At 34.7% G+C, this 23,765-nt stretch overlaps 1 protein-coding gene across 1 annotated transcript; it reads left to right on the top strand.

Annotated features, from left to right (window-relative positions):
* Window positions 1-1,688: 1,688 nt before the first annotated feature.
* LOC138316625 (Golgi apparatus protein 1-like) lies at window positions 1,689-23,246 on the top strand. The gene is made up of 16 exons (XM_069258298.1): window positions 1,689-1,703; window positions 3,529-3,552; window positions 6,038-6,190; window positions 6,605-6,715; window positions 7,198-7,286; window positions 7,716-7,830; window positions 8,255-8,347; window positions 10,888-10,959; window positions 11,671-11,730; window positions 12,148-12,277; window positions 12,739-12,881; window positions 14,257-14,358; window positions 15,054-15,206; window positions 15,579-15,699; window positions 16,234-16,340; window positions 16,942-23,246. Exons 1-16 carry the CDS (start codon window positions 1,689-1,691, stop codon window positions 17,104-17,106), a joined length of 1,653 nt encoding a protein of 550 aa, XP_069114399.1. The 3' UTR covers window positions 17,107-23,246.
* The last annotated feature ends 519 nt before the right edge of the window (window positions 23,247-23,765 follow it).

The raw sequence follows: 23,765 nt of genomic DNA, 5'->3' as shown, positions 1-23,765 counted from the left end.
ACAGAAGAATTTTAAAATTACAGATGTAGTTGTACCCATGAAATAGCTTTGTGCATGACAAGTAAATTGGACATATGTTGTGGTTACTTAATGGATGCATTAAGGCTTTATTCTGATTTTGTTTCAGTTGTTAAATATTTCAAAACAGAAATAATATGCCTTAATGTAGGAAATGTATGATTAAGTTGCTTTCAAGTTTCATGTCAGAGAGAAAAATACATGTGGCTGTGTGATGTTGCAACATATCACAACATACCCCCCTCCTTCCAACCTTTTAGGTGCGAGTTTGAATCCCATGGCTGGGGAGGGGGGCAGTTGCCAGGTATACAGACTTCTGGTCAAAGGTTTTTCTTCGAGTACTCTGCCTTCTGACTTTTCTCCACCAACAAAGCTGTCGCATCCTTAAATGATCTTTGCTGTTAGTTATAGGATGTTAAACTAATAAAACCAATCTTTCATATATGAGTACGGTATTTTACCCTAGGGATCACAAATATGATAATTAATTAAAGCCGAGAGTTTTTGTCCTACTCTGTGACTCTAGAGATAGACTATCCCTCAATCCTTCATTCCTGTGTCAGTACAGTCTTCAAGAATTGTTAGTAACTGTTACAAAATTTGAATTTTGTAAACCATTTGTTTTCTTTTATGACTTCTAAATTTTGCGATTTCCATTTCTAAATGAGTTCAAAGAATACTTGTTTTCACAGATTTTTAAATTGAAACATTGAAAACTTTTAAATATAAACAATGTTGATATTAAATTATTCTAATATTTTTCTTTAAAAAGAAAAAACTTTTTGCGAAATTACTTTGATAGTGAAATTTGCAAAAGTAAAGCGCACTTAAAAGAAAGCTAGAAGTTATTAATTTTAGGAACATTTTAAAGAAAATTACCATTTAGGAAGAAATATATTACCATATGAAATATAAAGAAAAAACTGAAACTAAAAGAATTCCACATAGTATATATAGTATTAAAATAAACAATACTAGGATATAAAGAGTGTTTAAACGAAAATTGTTTATTGTGTGTAACTTTGTATTAATATAAAGAACATTGTATAATATAATATAACTTTGTACAAATTAGAATAATGAATTTGAAAATTTTTGAAGGAAAAAATAATGTTGAACAGTTGATAATAATCAAACCTGTAATAGCTGACACCTTTATATAGCGGATACCTGTCCTAACAGATACATGTCCATAACACACACAGTATATATGAAGCCATGTAAATTACGTTTTGAATATACTCTATATTGCCCACACAAATTTTTGTCTGTCAACTTGTGAAATCAAATATTATATGGTTTATGATAAATCAGTGTAATTTATATAACAAACTACAAGATTTTATTTTGCAAACATGCATATTTACATTAATTTGCACAGTTTAATAGAAAATGTTGTAAAATATACAGAATATCAAATAAAAAGAAACGTATTTAGTTGTACACTAATAAAAAACCCATTGTAAACTCCTAATGGTATACATATATTAGACTTAAACTAAAAAAGAAGACTTCTTCACCAAAATCCCTCAAGCAATTGTGGATTTTGAATCGGGAAACATTTACGAATACCAAAATAAACAACATCACATGAAAAGTTAGAAATATTCTAAAAACATAAAATCATCTTAAAAATGATAGCAAAACAACTTAATTAAAGCAATTGCAACATGTTCTTGGCCTTGGTAACGAAAAAGTGAATTGATCAATTTTGGTTCACTTCCCGCCCCGTTAAAACGCGTGTTAATCTGTGATTTCCGGGTGTCACGAAATAGTTTACTTTTATTTTTGTCGAATATGAACAGATTTTTAGGTCACCTGAGACGAAGTCTCAAGTGACCTATTCTAATCGCCTTTTGTCCGTCGTCGTGCGGTGTGCGTCGTCCGTCGTGTGTTTGTAAACAATTTACATTTTCGACTTCTTCTCAAAAACCGCTGAACCAATGAAATTTTGCACAAACCTTCTAAGGCATAAGGCCAATCAAAATTGTGAATTATATGACCCCCACCCCCCAGGGGGCTGTGGGAGGGGCCAAAAGGGGTAAAATTGACTAAAATTTCAAAAATCTTCTCCTCCACTCACAGATGTGGTAGAATCAAATACTCTTCATAGATAGAAAGGTCTCACGGCACTCTACAAAAATTGTGAATTATATGACCTGGGGTCTCAGGTTTCCCCCTGGGGAGGGGGTTAAGTTTACTATAGTTTATATAGTGGAAAACACATTTTGGAGCATTACTTGGTCATTTATAATAGAAAATTAGTCAAATGTTGTCAGAATTATCCCTATGAAATGGCCATTGAATTTTATTAACAAATTTTCCATGACTGACTCCCAGGGGCCTTAGGGGCGGAGCCAAAAGGGGTCAAATAGGCTAAAACTTCAAAAATCTTCTTCTAAAGTTCTGGAACTGGTAGAATTAAATACTCTTCATAGATGGAAAGGTCTTAAGGTCCTTTACAAAAATTGTGAATTATATGACCCTGGGGTCTCATCTTTTCCCCCTGGGGAGGGGGTCAAGTTAACTATAGTTTATTTGGGAAAAACACATATATGAATGTTTTTTGCTTATTTTTCATAGGAAATTAGTAAAACTGGGTTAGAATGTTTAGCCTGAGATAGCATTTTATCGTCATAACCATATTGGTCCTGGCTGACCTCCAGGGGCCTTAGGGGCGGGGCCAAAAAAGGGTCAAATAGGCTAAAACTTCAAAAACCTTCCTCTGAATTCACAGCTTTGATGGAACCTGATACTCTTCATAGATTGGAATGTCTTAAGGCCCTTTACAAAAATTGTGAATTTCATCGCCCTTGGATCTCAGATTTTCCCCTGGGTAGGGCGTCAAATTTACTATAGTTTATATAGGAAAAACACATTTATGAACATTATTTGCTTTGTTTTCATAGGAAATAAGTCAAACTGGGTTAGAATTATTAGCCTGAAATAGAATTTTAACACCATATCCATATTTGTCCAGGCCTCGGGCCGACCCCCAGGGGCCAGAGGGGCGGGGCCAAAAGGGGTCAAATAGGCTAAAAACTTCAAAAAATCTTATTCTGAATTCACAGATTTGATGGAACCAAATAAATCTTCATAGATTAAAAAGTGAAATTTATAAAATCACTGACATTAACTGACTTCTTGTTTGGTTTTGTTGTTTAACATTGGCAAAGCAAATTGGAATTTTAAGCATAAGGTTTGATAACATAATACACTATCAAAATGAAAAATAAAAAATAAAATTCTAAAAGGTTCAACTTTAAAGTTTATTCTAATTTGTAAGTACTTTTTACAGATTTGAACCTTTGCAATGCTTTTCTGTAGCAGCACATAGATATGTGAGCCCTTAAGATATAAACAAAAATGAAATTGTAACAGATAATGGGTATATAATGTTTTTTTTTATTTTCATATTAAGTTATTTTTTTTTAATTGGATTTAAAACTTTAATTCTATTCAAATCAAAAAATTTTAAATCTGTTAAAAATTATTTCAATTTTCTTTTAGCTCACCGTGGTCCGAAGGACCAAGGTGAGCTTATGCATACCGTGGCGGGCGTCCGTCGTCCGTCGTCCGTCGTCCGTCGTCCGTCGTCCGTCCGTCCGTCCGTCCGTCAACAATCGACTTCTTCTTCCATAACCGCTGGTCGGATTTCAACAAAATTTGACTGGTAGCATCCTTATGGGCTACTAACTGAAAATTGTACAAATGATGGGGCTGACCCCCCAGGGGCCTGAGGGGCGGGGCCAAAAGGGAGTCAATTTGGCTATTTCCATATAAACGACTTCTTCTCTGAAACCAAGCATGGGATAGCACCCATAATGCAATGGTAGCATCCTTATAGGGTGGGGATTCAAAATTGTACAAATGATGGGGCTGACCCCCCGAGGGGCCTGAGGGGCGGGGCCAAAAGGGGTCAATTTGGCTATTTCCATATAAACGACTTCTTCTCTGAAACCAAGCATGGGATAGCATCCATAATGCAATGGTAGCATCCTTATAGGGTGGGGATTCAAAATTGTACAAATGATGGGGCTGACCCCCCGGGGGCCTGAGGGGCGGGGTCAAATGGGGTCAATTTGGCTATTTCCATATAAACGACTTCTTCTCTGAAACCAAGCATGGGATAGCACCCATAATGCAATGGTAGCATCCTTATAGGGTGGGGATTCAAAATTGTACAAATGATGGGGCTGACCCCCCAGGGGCCTGAGGGGCGGGGCCAAAAGGGGTCAATTTGGCTATTTCCATATAAACGACTTCTTCTCTGAAACCAAGCATGGGATAGCATCCATAATGCAATGGTAGCATCCTTATAGGGTGGGGATTCAAAATTGTACAAATGATGGGGCTGACCCCCCGGGGGCCTGAGGGGCAGGGTCAAATGTGGTCAATTTGGCTATTTCCATATAAACGACTTCTTCTCTGAAACTAAGCATGAGATAGCACTCATAATGCAATGGTAGTATCGTTATAGGGTGGGGATTAAAAATTGTACAAATGATGTGGCTGACCCCCCGGGGGCCTGAGGGGTGGAGTCAAAAGGGGGTCAATTTGGCTATTTCCATATAAACAACTTCTTCTCTGAAACCAAGCATGGGATAGCACCCATAATGCAATGGTAGCATCCTTATAGGGTGGGGATTCAAAATTGTACAAATGATGGGGCTGACCCCCCGGGGGCCTGAGGGGCGGGGTCAAATGGGGTCAATTTGGCTATTTCCATATAAACGACTTCTTCTCTGAAACTAAGCATGAGATAGCACTCATAATGCAATGGTAGTATCTTTATAGGTTGGGGATTCAAAAATGTACAAATGATGGTGCTGACCCCCCAGGGGCCTGAGGGGCGGGGTCAAAAGGGGCCAATTTGGCTATTTCCATATAAAGACTTCTTCTCTGAAACTAAGCATGGTATAGCACCCATAATGCAATGGTGGCATCTTTATAGGGTGGGGATTCAAAATTGTGCAAATGATGGGGCTGACCCCCAGGGGGCCTGAGGGGCGGGGTCGAAAGTGGCCAATTTGGCTATTTCCATTTAAACGACTTCTTCTCTGAAACTAAGCACGGTATAGCACCCATAATACAATGGTAGTATCCTTATAGTGTGGGGATTCAAAATTGTGCAAATGATAGGGCTGACCCCCCGGGGGCCTGAGGGGCGGGGTCAAAAGTGGTCAATTTCCATATATATATGACTTTTTCTCTGCAACTTAACATGGGATTACGCTCATAATGCAATGGTTACATCCTTATAGGGTTTGGATTCAAAATTTTGCAAATGATGGGGCTGACCCCCCGGGGGCCTGAAGGGTGGGGTCAAAAGGGTCAATTTAGCTATTTCCATATAAACGACTTCTTCTCTGCAACTAAGAATGGAAGAGCACTTATAGTGCAATGGTAGCATCCTTATATAGGGTTGGGATTTGAAATTGTACAAATGATAGGGCTGACCCCCGGGGCCTTAGACGGCAATAGATGCGAGGTCAAAAGGTCAATTAGGCTACTATTTTCATATAAATTACTTTGTCTCTGAACCTATGTATTGGATAGCATATTTGTATGGTATCAATAGCATCATTGTATGGTTGTGATTCAAAATTAAACTTTGGGAGTCAATTTTGCTTATTTTTCTAATTGTCAGAGTCTTGTGATAATTACTAACAAAAAACCAGGTGAGCGATACAGGCCCTCTGGGCCTCTTGTTTTAAAATGGCATTTAAGAAAACTTTATTCTATTAAAATCATAAAATTAATTAATATTTATATATATACTGATATTAATTAATGCATCGATACTAGTACATGTAGTAAGTAGCACAGGTGAAAATCTCAGGTAAATTACAGGTAAATCACATGTAACATTTAGTATACTTCTCTGAAATAGACTATAATCCTTCTCACAACATACCAGCAATTATCAGATTATAAAAAGTAGGCAAATGGAGATACAGCCGTTCAGGACATGGAGTAACAGTACAAATAATTTTATAATTTGGTGTTTTGTTGACAGGAGTTGGCATGCCTTCAGGATAATTACGACGACTTAGAGGATGACTGCCAGGAAATTGTTGGCAACATCACAGAAAATCAGGACACTTACCTGGAACTGGACAACTTGGTGATGAAGTCTTGTATGCCAATGATTAAAAAGTTTTGTAAGGAGGTTAGTAATTATCTCTTGATTCTTCACAATTAAGACACCTTACCCAGACAAGAAATTTTAAAATTTCTAAAGTGGTGGTGGTGGGTTCTTATTTGCAGACAACTTGCCTAATTACGTTGATCTATTAGGTCACTATCTTGGATTTTTCTGCCATTGTTGTAAAAGTTGTCAGTCATACAAGTAATAGCTAGTATGGTAAAGTGGAATGTATCTGTAATCAGATCAACTTTAGCAAACTTCTACTATGGAATTGAATAGGCCATAGGTTTACTCTGTTTCTTCATCAAATTCACCAGACTCCTTACCTTAAAATAAGTAGAAGAGAGCTAAGGTTTTCATTGTGTTTAAGTTTCTACCATCTCTTCAGATGCAAGATTCAAAGACGGTTGTTTTTCCATTTCCTGTTGATTTTAGGAGATTGAGGAAGATGCAGATGCTGAGGATGTGATGGACTGCCTTATAGAGAATAAACATGATCCATCAATGGATGAGAAGTGTGCCGCTGGGGTCGAGCATCACCAGATTGTAAGTTGGACCAGGGTTTATCACACTCTGTGGCATCATTTTGAATGCTTAGTTGGATGGTATGTCACCTTATTATGACATAGTTTTAAAGCTGCTACTTTACTGGCCATGAAACATGATAAGTTCAACTGTATACTGTATTTGACCAAATAAGTGCCCCTCCCCCATTTTTAGGCCTCAGTTTCACTTACCACAACTTAAATACAGACTAAAACTATGAAAACAGTGTAAGTTCTCTGTTTGATTTTCTTTTATAAATTGATTAATGGCTTTACTCTGTGCAATAATTTTGTGACAGTTTATAGCCCTTTAAGAGCCCTCCGTTTTTTCTATTTTTAAGCGCCCTTGGCCCTTATATGGTCTACTATGGTATGCTTATTTAGACTTAAAGCTGTATGATGCCTCATTGTAGTAGGGAAGCTACCTTTTTTTGACTTAGCTGTTTCTTTTATAAAGTGATGTATCTGCTTTTGTTTCTATAGATTTCATTACAAGATTTCCGGTTTAGTCACAAGTTTAAGGAGGCATGTAAAGAAAATGTGATGATGTATTGTAAAGGAAGGAAAACAAAGTAAGTATCCGTCAGAGTGTCTATCTAATCTGGTAATTAAATGGTAATTAAACTGAATTACATTTATTATGAATTAGTAAATCTAGGTTGGATGGAAGGACAGCATTCCTAAAAAAAATATTGATAATCTGTTGATCCTTAGTAGCAGACAAGAGGTCCTACCATAAATTCCAGTGAATATCTATAGATACAGGAAACCAGTCCAAAACAGAATACTCAGAATGAAACGACCCTGAGTTTACTGTGTTGTACTTGAATTGGATACAGATTAAAACACAAGAATTTCATTTTGATTTTGAACAAAGACTTGTCCTCAAAATTACGTTTGCTGAATTACTGAAAAATTCTTGAATTGTAAATATAATTTGTTAAGAAAGTAGACAAGTAATAATGATTGTTTGATAATCTTACTTTGTATACACAAACCAGGTTCGAGGTTGTGACGTGCTTGAGTGAACATGTGAGAAATGATACAGTTATTGATAGAAAACACCGCATATCAAAAGTGTGTCGGAAACAACTCAGATTTGAAGTTCTTCAAAGGGTAAGTACTCTTAAAACAGAGAAAATACATAGCATATAAAAGATATGTCAGTAGTAGGCTAATAACTAAATTTTGAAGTTCTTAATGGGATTTAGAGTCTAAAGCAAAATGAATGCAAAACGTTTGGCTTTACCAGCAAAATTTATGATACATTTACTCTATCCATGTACGTAATGTTAATAATTTTTCTGTAGGAGTAATTGAACTTTAATACTTTATGTTTATTTTCATGAAAAATATCGACCTTGAACTTTTATAGTATATGTATATTTTCAGGGAGAAAAAATCGACCTTGAACTTTAATGGTATATGTATATTTTCAGGGAGAAAAAATCGACCTTGAACTTTTATGGTATATGTATATTTTCAGGGAGAAAAAATCGACCTTGAACTTTAATAGTATACATTGTATGTATATTTTCAGGGAGAAAAAATTGACCTTGACCCACAGCTAAAGAAGGCATGTAGAGAAGAATTAGATACAGTTTGTTCAGGTGTGGAGCATGGCAATGCTAAGGTACAGTCATCTTCTTAAGACAGTTTAGTCTAAAGTAAATATGGAGGTAGAAATAAATGTCTTTAAGCCATAATTGGGACCTGCACCAGCAGAGCAATTAAATACAACTTGGTACTCAAATGGTTCTTATTTAGCTTTTAATAGGCATGGTTTAATCTTAAAAGTATCTTTTTGTGTACTTTAAATAAGTCCAGTTCATGTAGAGATATTTGTAAATTTTATTTCCTATTGGAAATATTAAACCTTAGTTTTATGCAATGTTTAGCAACATTAATTATATTATTAATTATTATATGAAAATTGGCTTCACTTAACTGTCTCTGTAATGAACGTTTGAAAGGGTTTAACTCAAACCTCTGAATCGTTTAAATTTTTTAGCTCACCTGGCCCGAAGGGCCGGTGAGCTTATGCCATGGCGCGGCGTCCGTCGTCCGTCGTCCGTCCGTCCGTCCGTCCGTCTGTCTGTCCGTCAACATTTCCTTTAAATCGCTACTAGTCATAGAGTTCTGCATGGATTGTGACCAAATTTGGCCACAAACATCCTTGGGGGAAGGGGAACAGAACTTGTATAAATTTTGGCTCTGAGCCCCTGGGGGCAGGAGGGGCGCGGGGCCCAATAGGGGAAATAAAGGTAAATCCTATAAATCGCTACTAGTCATAGAGTTCTGCATGGATTGTTACCAAATTTGGCCACAAGCATCCTTGGGGGAAGGGGAACAGAACTTGTTTAAATTTTGGCTCTGAGCCCCCGGGGGCAGGAGGGGCGGGGCCCAATAGGGGAAATAAAGATAAATCATATAAATCGCTACTTGTCCTAGAGTTCTGCATGGATTGTGACCAAATTTGGCCACAAACATCCTTAGGAGAAGGGGAACAGAACTTGTATAAATTTTGGCTCTGACCCCCTGGGGGCAGGAGGGGCGGGGCCCAATATAGGAAATAAAGGTAAATCCTATAAATCGCTACTAGTCATAGAGTTCTTCATGGATTGTAACCAAATTTGGCCACAAACATTCTTTGGGGAAGGGGAACAGAACTTGTATAAAATTTGGCTCTGACCCCCCGGGGGCAGGAGGGGCGGGGCCCAATAGGGGAAATAAAGGTAAATCCTATAAATCGCTACTAGTCATAGAGTTCTGCATGGATTGTAACCAAATTTGGCCACGAACATCCTTGGGGAAGGGAAACAGAACTTGTATAAATTTTGGCTCTGTACCCCCGGGGCAGGAGGGGCGGGGCCCAATAGGGGAAATAAAGGTAAATCCTATAAATCACTACTTGTCCTAGAGTTCTGCATGGATTGTGACCAAATTTGGCCACAAACATCCTTAGGAGAAGGTGAACAGAACTTGTATAAATTTTGGCTCTGAGCCCCTGGGGGCAGGAGGGGCGGAGCCCAATAGGGGAAATAAAGGTAAATCCTATAAATCACTACTTGTCATAGAGTTCTGCATGGATTGTAACCAAATTTGACCACAAATATTCTTTGGAGAAGGGGAACAGAACTTGTATAAATTTTGGCTCTGACCCCCCGGGGGCAGGAGGGGCGGGGCCCAATAGGGGAAATAAAGGTAAATCCTATAAATCGCTACTAGTCATAGAATTCTGCATGGATTGTAACCAAATTTAGCCACAAACATTCTTTGGGGAAGGGGAACAGAACTTGTATAAATTTTGGCTCTGACCCCCCAGGGGCAGGAGGGGCGGGGCCCAATAGGGGAAATAAAGGTAAATCCTATAAAATCGCTACTAGTCATAGAATTCTGCATGGATTGTAACCAAATTTAGCCACAAACATTCTTTGGGGAAGGGGAACAGAACTTGTATAAATTTTGGCTCTGACCCCCCAGGGGCAGGAGGGGCAAGGCCCAATAGGGGAAATAAAGGTAAATCCTATAAATCGCTACTTGTCCTAGAGTTCTGCATGGATTGTGACCAAATTTGGCCACAAACATCCTTTGGGGAAGGGAACAGAACTTGTATAAATTTTGGCTCTGACACCCCGGGGGCAGGAGGGGCGGGGCCCAATAGGGGAAATAAAGGTAAATCCTATAAATCGCTACTAGTCATAGAATTCTGCATGGATTGTAACCAAATTTAGCCACAAACATTCTTTGGGGAAGGGGAACAGAACTTGTATAAATTTTGGCTCTGAGCCCCTGGGGGCAGGAGGGGCGGGGCCCAATAGGGGAAATAAAGGTAAATCCTATAAATCGCTACTAGTCATAGAGTTCTGCAATGATTATAACCAAATTTGGCCACAAACATCCTTGGGGGAAGGGGAACAGAGCTTGTATAAATTTTGGCTCTGACCCCCAGGGGGCAGGAATGGTGGGGCCCAATAGGGGAATTAGAGGTAAATATTCAAATTTCTTCAGAAAATAAACAATGAACCTGTATCCAGAATATTACTTGGCATTACAAACCAGGTGAGCGATACAGGCCCTCTGGGCCTCTTGTCATGATTGTAACCCTATTTTACTTGAATATTTTTACACCAGCACATTTTAATGAGGACAATTTCTTCATTGCTTATACAGGCCATAGAATGTTTAAAGAACCACCCCAAAAAACTTGGACCGGAGTGTTCCAAACTAGTGTTTCTGAGAGAGGTAAGCAAATCCTGATCATTTAAAGAAATGATTAGGCATCAGTTATTAAAAATACTGGGTCATGATCAATCAGGATAATTTGTTAATTACCTTGAAATATCCTTTGAAGTGAATAGTCGGGCAAAGAAACCCATTCTAAAAGCCTAATTGGTCTTCCAAAAGTCCTGACATATCAAAATGACGGTCCAGTTCTGCTTACCGTATTGGAATCATGGAAAAGCCCTGGTAAAAGTACACCTCTATTGATAACTCTTTGATAGTGAGGCTGTGTGGAAATGTCGACACAGACATAGCCAGCCAGGAGGACATATTAGGATTCAAATAATATGAATAAACTTTTTCACATGCTGAGCGATTTTGAAAGGAAATTTTATTTTTCTATGTCATAAAAAATTATACTGGATATGTTAACACCGTTTTAACTGACTTTAGCCTTCCTTTGCTCTGACTACTGACTATAATTGTAGAGCCTATGTCAGGAGTTCTATGGTTAACATTCCCTAGATGAAGGGAAAAGACAGACTTGAAGCGTGAAGATTTTGACCATTACAAGTAAAAAAAAAAAGGTCCAATAGATGAAAATTTGTTTAAAAATTCTTGAAAACTACAAGACTAGAAAATAGTTTATTTGAATTCATGTTTAACACCAAACTGAGTGATTTGGCCATCTCTGTAATACCTGTTTTATTTTCTTGTTTATTTTTACCTTAGAAAGATGACGTTTACATTGGTGACTTCAAATTAAAACAGGCCTGTGCTGGAATGATAAAGGTTTGTACATAGTGCCTAGTAACGTGTTTGTATTTATTTGCTCCCCCTCCTTACAGAAATAACCAAATTTACAGAAGTTACACAGATAGAGTTGTAATAACAAATATGCTACAATTCATGAAACTAATTCTTATGAACAAAGAAGACGTGGTGAGAATGTGCTGTTGGAAAGGTTATTCAATTTCTACAAATGGATGACCTTGCTGTGGTTTCTAGATCACAGTCCACTTATGACTTGGGAATAGGGTCTTTACTGTAACCAAGTAACAAAATTTGAAAGTAATGGCACAGTTGTATGGCCCTTTACTTTCACTTTGATTTGATTTACCTAATATTACTATCGTGAAATTTATCCATTGAATGTGTATTGTAGATATATGTACTAAATATTAATGATATGTATATGACATGTTTCAGACTTATTGTAAAACAGTCGTACAGGAGAATGGTGAAGTCATGCATTGTCTTCAGAAACACAAGGACGAAGCAGAATTTGACAGGAAATGTAGAGCATTCGTCATCAAAAGACAAGTGATTCAAAATCAAGGTAAGAATCCTTTGTTTGTTTTAACTTTACAGCCCATCGATATCTAAGGCCATTAAGAGCTGAAACAAATGGTCAAGATTGAAAAATAATATTTAGATCAAATGTAATCCATTGAAATAAAAACACATTTGGTGTAGGTAAGATAAGGATCTAGTCATTTACACTGATGTATTACCTACTTGGTAACTAAATACAGCGAACCTTTGATAATACAAACACCTTCCATCCCAGCCTAAACCGTCCGGATTACGAATTTTCCGGACTGCCTAATTTTGTGTTCTTAGTCAAAGTGTAACATTACGGTAATTTGTTCCCTAACATTTCCATCCAGACTAATAGTTTTCCAGCCTGTCAGTGTCTGGAGTATCAGGGTTCCATAAGGATAAAATGTCAAATACCGTAGTTGTGTTAAAAAGTAGCCTTCATGTGAAGATTTTGCAATGTATTTTTATATTTTATAGATTATAGACTGAATCCATCCTTAAAGAGAAGCTGTAAGTTGGACATCAATAAATTCTGCCTTGACCTTGTGCAGTCAGAAAAGAATGATGTGGAGTTGGAAGGGAAAGTGATAAACTGTCTCAGGAAACAGTTTGCTGTAAATGTAAGTGATTGGTTAAATGTAGAGTGTGCATTGGTTTAATATCCTATTTACAGTCAGGTTCATTTACCCAGGGAAAGCTTTTATTCTTACAGACATCTTTAGTTCTCTGCAAGCTAAGTCTGTGATCCTGGTTTGTTAGATCTAATCAAGACAACTCCTTAACTGACCAGCCTAAAATCATGAAATTTTATCATATTCAAAAGAGAGATGTGTTTTTAGGGCGAGTGTACTCTCGCCCTATTGTTTTTTTTTTGGTCGGGTGTAGAGTGTGTGTACATCCGTTATGCGCAGGTTCCAACTACGCACGTGATACCGGAAGTTACTTTCTAATACCACTTAATAGATTTTGCTGTGATTTAGTGACACCAACCTTTCAAAAATAAGAGATACCTGTCAGCGATGTTATTCTGTAAATTAACAACAGTGACATTAGACAGTGCTAAACACATTAGTTTTTTGTAAACTTCAAGCGGCGTATCACACAAACTCTTGCATCGTCACGATATTCTAAGCATTTTATCGACTTTGGAAACCTCTGGAACAATAAAATGCGAATCAAGTTTATGTAGTCAATATTTAATACCAGCCAAAGACATTTACAGTGTTATTTCACATCATCCTAGGTTCTAGGTATACATCTACGTTGTACTATCGCTTACTAACCCCAGTGACTATAGACCGCATTTGCTACGGTTCTAATAAATATTTATAAAATTACCCAGCCTTGCGTAAGAGAAACAGAATAAAAATCATTATACAATATCAGTTCTGATGCCCGAGCTCTAGATCTGATTTACCCCAGAAAGGCATTCAAGCATGACACAGGTAAGTCACCATGTGCACAGAGACTGGACAGTGCTGTAGCGGACGACTATTTTGAACAGCGAAACAAGTCTATCATATCAATATCAATAAGATAACAAATAAACTTCTATATAAAAAAAAGAATACAATAAACAAAGTTCAAAGTTATCTCACATTTATTGTTCTGATGATGTAATTTAAAGGAAATTATTCATTAAAATGCATCAAGGACGTAAATAGTAATAGTCACAGGGATAATGAGCGATAGTGCTAAGTATGTACACCTGTTGCCGAGGATGATTTAATATAGGCTTGTGAGTATATATGTATATCTGCGGGTTATTTATAAATTAGGTGTTACAGTTTTGTACGTGCAAAATATCTCACCGCAGGAGCCTTATACATGTAGATGCATATCGTTCTGGAAATTAAGGTTTTTAGGAAGTAGTTAGCAAGCACTTAATGTCTAACATACATATAGCTAGTTCTTATTGTCAAATGACTTTAGTATTATGTATATGTAAAGCAAGGTAGGCAAGGTAAATAATTACTTGTAATTTGTGTTACCCAGAGGTTGTCCAGGGATTGTAATGCAGAGATTAAGGATGTCATTAAAGATGCAGCCCTAAATTATTTGGAGGATCCTGTCTTGGCTAAGGCTTGTGAAGGTGTGGTAAGTGTCACTGTTATTTCATGCCCATTGTGTGAACAAGTGAGTTCAACATTTAAGCAGCCATCATCAGTTGGTTAACTTTGTGAAAAGTTAGTTGTCTGTTATTGTCTGCAAATAATTTATGTTGAGGCGTTTTCTTTCAAATTCTTGACATAAATCTCTTTTATATATAACATAAGTTCCAGGATTATTTAATGCAGGAAAAATGCTAAAGACTTACACTTGTAACAGACTTGATGTAGAAAAGGTCAGTGAAACAGTCCCATTGAACCTCTTAGAGTCTCTCCATGATGGTGATATATAGTGTATACTCTTTATATACTTATTTTGGGGCTATCAAATTTTAACACAAACTTGATTTTGTACAAACTAAGTTAGTGCAGTGATGAATTTATGATGGTGATATATAATGTATACTCTTTATATACTTATTTTGGGGCTATCAAATTTTAACACAAACTTGATTTTGTACAAACTAAGTTAGTGCAGTGATGAATTTATACATATGTAATGTGGTTTGCGCCATAATATATTAATACAAAGTGTCTCCTGTGCAGAGTGCTAAAATATCATTACTGCTAAGATATTTAGTTAACAGTAGAATTTCTGAATATATTGTAATGTACATCTTAATACAATGCTTCATATATATCTTGAACGTAAAAATTGAATTGTTCTTTGATGTTTTTTGTTAGATTGAATCGTTTTGTTCCGACGAGCACAACAGAGCTTTGCAAAGTGAAAACAAAGTGGTGGTGACAGAAGATGGTAAAGGAGCAGTGATGGAGTGTCTGAAAAAGAACATCAAAGTCATCAAAAGTAGTAAAAATGGCTTAGCATGTGCCAAGGTATAGCTCCCATACTGTATAGTTAGGGTCTTTCATATAGGACTGTATGCAGAATTCTATTTATTTCATGTGGTTGTTTTTTTGACTGCAAAGTCTCCCTAAAAGAGTCATTTTTAAAAAATACTATAGTAAAACATGTTTATAACGAACACGTTTACAACGCATCCAGGGTTATAATGTTGTAATTTTCATTTCCTGTCAAAGTTCCTATAAGAGCGAGATAAACTTTTCCGAATTTACTTTCATCGCAGGAATTGCAAAAGTAAATTGAAAGTGAAAGAAAATTGGTTTACAGTTTGTCATAGACAAAAACTGAATTCTGTATTAAAAACTACCATGATTTACATTATGGATGTTGGGATTCTTTTACAGGAAGTAGCTCGTACAATCCAGGAAGCTCATATAGACGTAGGAGTAGATCCTTTACTTCATACCGCCTGTCAACAGGATCTCTCTAAACACTGTGGCCACATCAATCCTGGAAACGGCAGACGTAAGTTCATCCTCACTCTGTCTTATATTTATTGGGTTTTTGTTACCTTATAAATTTCTTAAATTCAGTAAAAATAATGAGAAAGCTGATTATTGATATAGTAAAAGAAATTGGAGAAAAAATGGATTATAGATTTTGATTTATGTAGAAATGTAGGGTCTAGTTATTAGACCAAAACTTTTGAAATGCAAATTACTGTTGTATAATTGCTAATAATTGTTGGGGGGTTTATTTCGCTAAATTCTTTCATTCACCAAAAATTGCAAAATTCAATACCTGGCAAATTTTTCAAAAATTATTATTTTATTTATCAATCTTACTGAAATAACACTTTCAAAGGCTACAGTGGTGGTTCATGTAATTAAAATTCTGTGAATAAGTTAATAACAGCCAATAGCGAAATTCTACACTCACCAAAACTATATACTGTATGACAGTATTTTCATGGAATTTTATGTTTATTATGTAAATCTTCAAACATATTAAAGTTTCTTATTTACATGAAATTTACATCGTCGTACATTATGATTTCAGAGATGAACTGCTTACTAATTGAGCTTGAAGACCGACCTGATGGGATGTCAGCTGATTGCAGAAACTTACTTTCAAAGCGTAAAGATTTGTGGGAGTTTTCTGTTAGGGTAAGTTTTAAACTGATGTAGCAATACATTGTATCTACTGCTGCAATATTGATCCTCTGATTGGTTTGTATGTATTGTACACAGGGATTAACTTTGTTCAGTTTGTTCATAAAAATAGGGGGATATCCAAAGGTGATTATACCAAATCTTATTGTATATTTCGAAAAGTTAGTGAGAAAATAATTCCTCTTGTGTTACTACTTATTTGCTGCATTCAACCTTAAAGTTGGTGGTAGAGAGATTGTGGTAACTATTGATTGATAAATAAGAGGAAGTAACTCCATTATGTTATTCAGTTACCTGCTTTTTGCATCATGCTTGAAGTTTATTCAATAGTGCTATCTAAGGGAAGTAACAACATTGTTTTATAAGGGGAAGTTACTCCATTGTTAATTAAGGGAAAGTAACTCTATTTTACCTATAGCATCAAGCAAGAAGTTTGTTTTTAAAGGGAAATTACTCCATTGTGATAAGGGGAAATTACTCCATTGTGTTATCAGTTACCTGATGCATCAATTTAGAGGTTTATTCAATTTGGTTCTGTTGGAAATGATCAACACATTGATTTTTCACTAATATTAAAATTTTTCGTTCATTGCAGGTTGCTCCACCCGAAGGTTTTGGAGAAATTTATGAACAAATCAGTATATCTCCAGCAAAAAATTATATTCTTAGCATAATGATAGTTGTATTAGGTATGATATTTTTGGTCGGTATTACGTGTGGACGAGTAACAAAGCGAGCTAAGGGAGACAAACGAAAATAATCAGAATAAAAAAAATGAGTATTAATGTTAACAACAGGAGGAACTTTCGTGGGTGGGAATAAAGCTGAATGTGATAATAGTTAATATTCACTCATTAAAACCTTGGTTACATTAATCAGACAAAAATGTTCAGTTTTAACGAACTATTAAAATTTAATTTGTTTGTTTTAGTGTTAGCATCACCTTATTTATATTTTTTGAAGTTATATTAGATGAAATTAGAATACAGAGGGTTAAAGAATTCTTCATTGAGGCTATGGCTGACTGGAATTCTATCTAGTGTATAGTGTATTGAGTGAATTCTTTAGCTTCTATGTCTGTTGACTTTATTGATTTGTAATTAGTCAGTCATTCTTAGAGAGTATTTGCCTGTAGTAATTTTATCATGGCTACTTTACACAAAAGAGAAGCTGTATGTCACTAAAATCAACTATGGTAAATTGTTTGACCCCTGTCGCCTGCAATTTTCAGGAAAAGGTCCAAATGGATCCTTTCAGGCTAAAAATTCTTCCTAGCGATATTTAGTCTGTTACTTAAAGTCATTCCGTTATAGATATTTTGGTAAATGATTTGGAAGTGGTGGTACTAGAGATTTAGTTCCATGTCACAGGTGTGAAAAACTTTGCATTTACTATAATTTTTCATACCACAAAAACTAGCATATTTTTTTTCATATTTTCGTATTTGTCAGAAATTTTTTATCATTTTTGTATCGACATCCATGATATTTGAGTTAAAATTTGTTGGAATGTATAGAAGAGAGCCTGTTTCCATAGTGGTGACCACATCATAGATTAGGCTTCCACAGACCTTTTTACCTTTTTATGAGCAATTAATGTCATTATGCAGGTTTATCAGTATATCAAATTGATACATTCAGTGGTTGTATTAATTCTGTATTTGCATATTACAGAGTAATATGCCCTTGTTAGTAGGTATTGATTGTGACGTCGTGTGTTTGCGGGTGTAATGTCATACTTCTCGGAGAAAACTGTGAATTTAGTTCACAAAATAATGATGTCACAATGGATACCTATCTGCAAGGGAAGTAACTCTGTAATCTGCAAAGACAGAATATTGGACAAGCGAACTTGTTCATTGATCAGTACAACAGTTATCTTGTTTATATTTTGTATATCTGGAAATGGCATCACTCGCATTCATTATCTCTATAGGTTGAGCCAAGGCTCTCAAACTCAGTTGTTTTTATTGCATAATGTAAATTTTTCCATAAAGTCATATGAGATTTATTTTTGTCCGAGAATAAAGCTTTAGATATTATTTACTTGTGATCATGTTTTAATCTTACAGCTAGGAAAGTGTAAATGTAAATTAACTAATGTGCTATGCTTAACAGTTAAACACTTTTAGCTGACTCCAGAACAATTTTTAACATTACTGTTGAAGATATTTTCCTTTCAACGATTATCACAAATTGTTTATTCTTGTGTCAAGAGAAATGTTATTGTTTGATTAATATGTTTGATTTATGAGACAATATGATGTCATTTCATATTGATTAATTAAAAAAGATCTGCAAAATTTACCTTAAGGGCAGGTTTATTTAACCTTAGTTACACATGTATATGAATAAGTTGCAGAACTGAAAACATAAAGTGATATGTAAAAGCGATTGGTTGAGTTTTATTTTGCTACCTTTGATCCATTCATTTGATATTTGTCACAATCATTAAAATTACTTTTTCCCTGTGTAAGAGATTCTACATGTGCTATTCACAATAAATGTATTAAATTTTCATTACAATCACAAAGAAATGACCCATATGCAAAAATATATTTGAAATAAAGTTGACAAAAGTTACAATGTATAATATAAAATGCGTGGGTTCCAAAACAAAATAGCTTAAGGGTATGATATAAATTCATATTGCATAAGGTATATTTTGCATTTTCTTCAAAGTTAATGTTACTGTTATTTTGCTGATGTAAATCTGTTCCAAGCATATCTAAGCGTTTAATCATTGCCATTATGACCAAAGTTGACCTGTCTCTATATTCCTGTTTCATTTATATTTGTGTTATTTTGCTTTTAATCACAGATCTAAATTTGTTGATATACGTTTTTCAAGTTACTGAAAATTTTGATTCTCTGATGAATGTTAAAACAATGTGCCATTTCAAAGAGTGCTGTTGGAAACTGTTTTCTTGCTTGTACTTTTTGTACAGTATTAGGTCAGCTTTATTATCACAATTTATAGGTGATTTTCTATTGACCTGCCACAAACTATGTGCTGAAACAAAACATTTCTAAACCAAAGACAAAAACCAATTAAGGCTCATGAACTCATAACAAAAGGTTTTGTGTAATGTATACACATATATTGTTTATATGTTCATTTGAGAAGAGAACAAGTAGAATTAATATACAAATGTACAACCTTATCTTAACTTTAATTTATTTATGGAAAATATTACAAAGCAAATGGAGATTGTTATTATGAAGTAAGGTTATAATGGAGAATACTATACCAATATGGTATATATATAGACTGAGCGGCAAACTCAACCCAGAAGGGTCGTTAATTTTCTCAAAATGTGTTGAGAACTGTTGATTTTACACTCATTCATGAGTACTGTCAGATGCATCAGTATGGATTATAGTTCAGTTGTTGTGAATCACATGTGCACATTCACAAGAAAAAGTCCTCATTGTAACACAAAATTAATATTTAATGTTCTTCATCTTGACAATTTTTCTTTAATATATTAAAAAATATTTTCTATGGATGAATTTGTTTACACATGATCAATTAGGTTCTGATGAAATAAGAGTGATTTTGAGTAATTGTGTCTAAATGATTTTTGTGGTTGACGTGTAACTATTAATATTGAAGCTGTGTGATCTAGGTTAGAATCATTTTTCTGAATAAATGTGTCTACATTGAGTTTATTTTTCGCATAACAAAATACCAGGTTTATTGGTTTAAACAGTTAAGTCAAAGGTTTTCTTAGCAAACCATGTATGACAACAATCTTATTAACCATGTCTGTGATTGGCTGAATCATAATGACAACACTTTTTATGTTACCCTGCCTGGGTTTGGCTCATAATGTATGACAACACTTTTAAAACCTTTCTGTGATTGGCTGACTCATATCTTTTGGTCATTTGCAATTTAAATATATTAGGATTAACATCTTTCTATAAATGCATTGTAATAAATAAAAAAATGTTCTTATTTTAATAAGTTAAATATTATTATTAATTCTTTTTGTTTGTGTTATTTTGTCTTATTGTTAAACTGAATGCTTTTTATTACTTGCTAATGAACAACTTCAAAAAAGTATGAACATTTGAACAAACTGAATAACAAATGACTCCAAGGAAAATATAACCAAATGGAGGCAAAAACTAAGCGTGAAGTAATCTTGTTGCAATGTGAACTTGTGATAAAAGATGAGAGCAGTAAGTTAACAGGGTTATTTTATGTGTATCCAGAACAATGCAAATAAAAATGTGTTCCATCATTTTGTTTCTTTGTTAAATTTCCACTTGCATTTAATTGTTGGGTTATATTATTATGAGGCTTGTTATTGTTTGTTCATGTTTACCTAAATCAAAGTTTCTGTAGTGTTTTTCATATTTAAAGATGATATACTGCCATGCTGAAAAGAGATATACTGTGAAATCATTAATTTTCGTGGGGGTTTAATTTTCGTGGATTTCGTTTTTTGACCAAAGTCAACGAATTTACATCCCCACGAAAATATATATACCTATACCAATGTCATGTAAGTTCATGCGTTCATACATTGTAGGATGATTAGTACCTCACTACATGTACATAAAATCTATTTCGGGGACATATTGTTCAAACAAAGATAAGTTTTCAGAATTTCATAGACTTCATCCACATGTACCAACAAATAATTGATTGAGTATATCATGAATCTATCAATGTGACACGATAATTGTTTGTTGGACACATCTGTAAAAACACTGGCTGAGTACCGATTCTAGCTTGTGATTGTAAGTGTGTTGTGTGGTAGAGCTTAGTTCCGGTTGAGCGATCACACAGTACAGGTGACAAGTGTCGACTGTGTATTTTTAACAGTGATGTGTAAATAAGGTCTCCTCCACGAATTTAAGTGCCAACGAAATTGTAAAATTTTAGAATCCACGAAAATTGAGCCCAACGAAAATAAATGATTTCACAGTATGAAAATATATATATGATATAATCAAATTTGTTATAAAAAAAAATTGTATGAATTTTAATAATAAAAAAAAAATTATGGATTTATTATAAATTAATTCGTGTTTGTCCCTTAATTTTGGTTTAAGTAAATATAGAGAAAATCATTGGCATGGTCGATATTTATAACAAAAAAAGTTCTTACCTCCCCTTGTTGTGGGGGGAGGGCGTTGAACATATTTTCTATAAGTAAATTTCCACTTTTATAAAACATTTTGAAGACCAAGATTTACTCATTTTATTCCTTACATTTCTCAAGGACAATACATTGCTTGAGATTTTCTTCATCTTTGTGATGGCTTTTAAAATTAACGGAGGTCCCTAAGATTTCCTTCCTATTGTACACTAAGTCAACATAAACAATATATTGTTGGCATATTTACTGTATTATATAAATCAGTAAGCTTGTATTATACTATAGTGCTAATAAGCTTCAATATGTAGAGGGATATGTGCATATTTTTATTTTATTTTCATACTTTTTCATGCAGATTTCATAAAGATATAACGACCAATATTGTTTTGGTTTCTGATGGCATATATAGACGACATAGCTTCACAGGGACTTAGGTGTGTGTTGTACCAGCGAACATGGTTCAATCATACCTTTTGAAATAAAAAAAACCCAAAAAAACCTGTCATTGAAATTTTTTTTTTGTGGTGGTTTGTCTAATCACTTGCGAAAAAACCCACAAAAATTGATTGCATATGTAAAAATGCTTGTTTACAGCATTTAGCAAAGCTATTATTGTATATTTTGTGCCTATCTGTTATATGTGGGGTTATTTTTGTCTGGTGTTCTTGATAGGAGAAAAAAGCTTTATGTAAATTCTGCCATTGCTTTATATGTGAATGATGTGTGTACAGTATTTTAGCATATATGAGCTGTTCGATGAGTGCTAGTGAGTGTTTGAATGCAATTTATACTTGGTCCTGATACTCTATGTAAGATCATCATTATTTATAATATTTTTTCAGTGGATATAGTTGTTTATTTGTGACAAAAGTACAAATCAGTTCTAATTTACATATGCATTTTAATTGTAAGAATATGTGAGTACTGTATGTATGATACACAGTATAGCCAGTTCTTAAAACAGTGAGGGATCCATGAGAGGAGAATTGTGAAAAGATCACAATTTTCATAAGCACAACAATGTTCTGCAAAATTACAAAATATCTTCCCCACAAAAAATAAATTTTTATACAATATTGATATCATATTGGCATTTATAAAACGTTAAATCCCAACAGAAAAAGGGTTTATTATTAGAAATCAAAGTAAATATCTATATACATTTATGTATTTATCACAATTATAAGGGTTTGCACATGGATATTTAAACAGTTTATTTGAACCAGGGGAGATTAACTTGTATATCTATATATATATATAATATGAATTGGTAATGTTTCTTATAGAAAGCAGTTTCATTGGCTGGAAAATTTTGCATCATAATTCCTTACATCAGTTACATCCGGTTGTGTATTGAAGATTTAAATTTGATTCAAACGATATGAATATACATGTCAATTGTTATATTTTAAAGCTGACAAAAGGAGTAGTGTGTACTAACATCGACTGCTGACGTCATCATTTTATGTACCCCATAGTTTCATATCGTGTTCCAATAACAAAACTTCTATTAAATTTCATATGTACAATTTATTTAAACTGTCAAATTCTGGAGATTTCATATTGACACACACACTCACACACAACCTCATACATATTTCATTAAAAGATCAACATTAACATTTTACATATCTGACTCTTTGAATGATGAATTTTTGGAAAATATTTTGCTGAAGTTGGCGCAGTTGAATAAAGACTGTTGAAGTCAAAGGGGATTAATGATGGGAATAATACATGACCAGTTTTCAGGGAATGCCTGTCAAGTTGAATAAATGAATTGAACATCATATCGTTTTGTTTTAATGGGACAGATAGCATTGTACATTGGATTAATTACAATTGACGCAGAATGGCAAGGCAACCTGCTCCACTTTAAAGGTATTTTTTTAGTCTGGAAGATGTCTTTTTCAACTTTTTCGAAAGAAGTCGGTCCATTTAAAATCTAAAGCAAAAATTTGTGATGCGTCCTATGAATATGGAGGAAATGCAAACCCCAGAAATATGATAGAAACACCATGCAGATAATTAAGATCCAAAGGAAATGCTCATATCCTACGTCAATGAGTTTTAAATCTAAGTTGTTTTAGAGTGGTTGCCATTGCACGTGGTAGATGCTGTCTATACACATGTAGGTTACAACAGAAAGATTGAACGGAAAGGAGCGGCTCATAGAAATATAACAAAAAGTGATCAAATTACTTTTTAGATCATCTGAATGTTGGGACCACAATGAACCCTGGAAGAGATTAACGGCGGACGTAGTATGCAAATCGTGACTACTTACAAGTAAATCTAGTGTATCCGCA

The sequence above is a fragment of the Argopecten irradians genome, chromosome 2, assembly GCF_041381155.1.
Source record: "Argopecten irradians isolate NY chromosome 2, Ai_NY, whole genome shotgun sequence".
Taxonomy (NCBI): Eukaryota; Metazoa; Mollusca; class Bivalvia; order Pectinida; family Pectinidae; genus Argopecten; species Argopecten irradians.
This window is presented reverse-complemented; position numbering and strand designations above follow the sequence as displayed.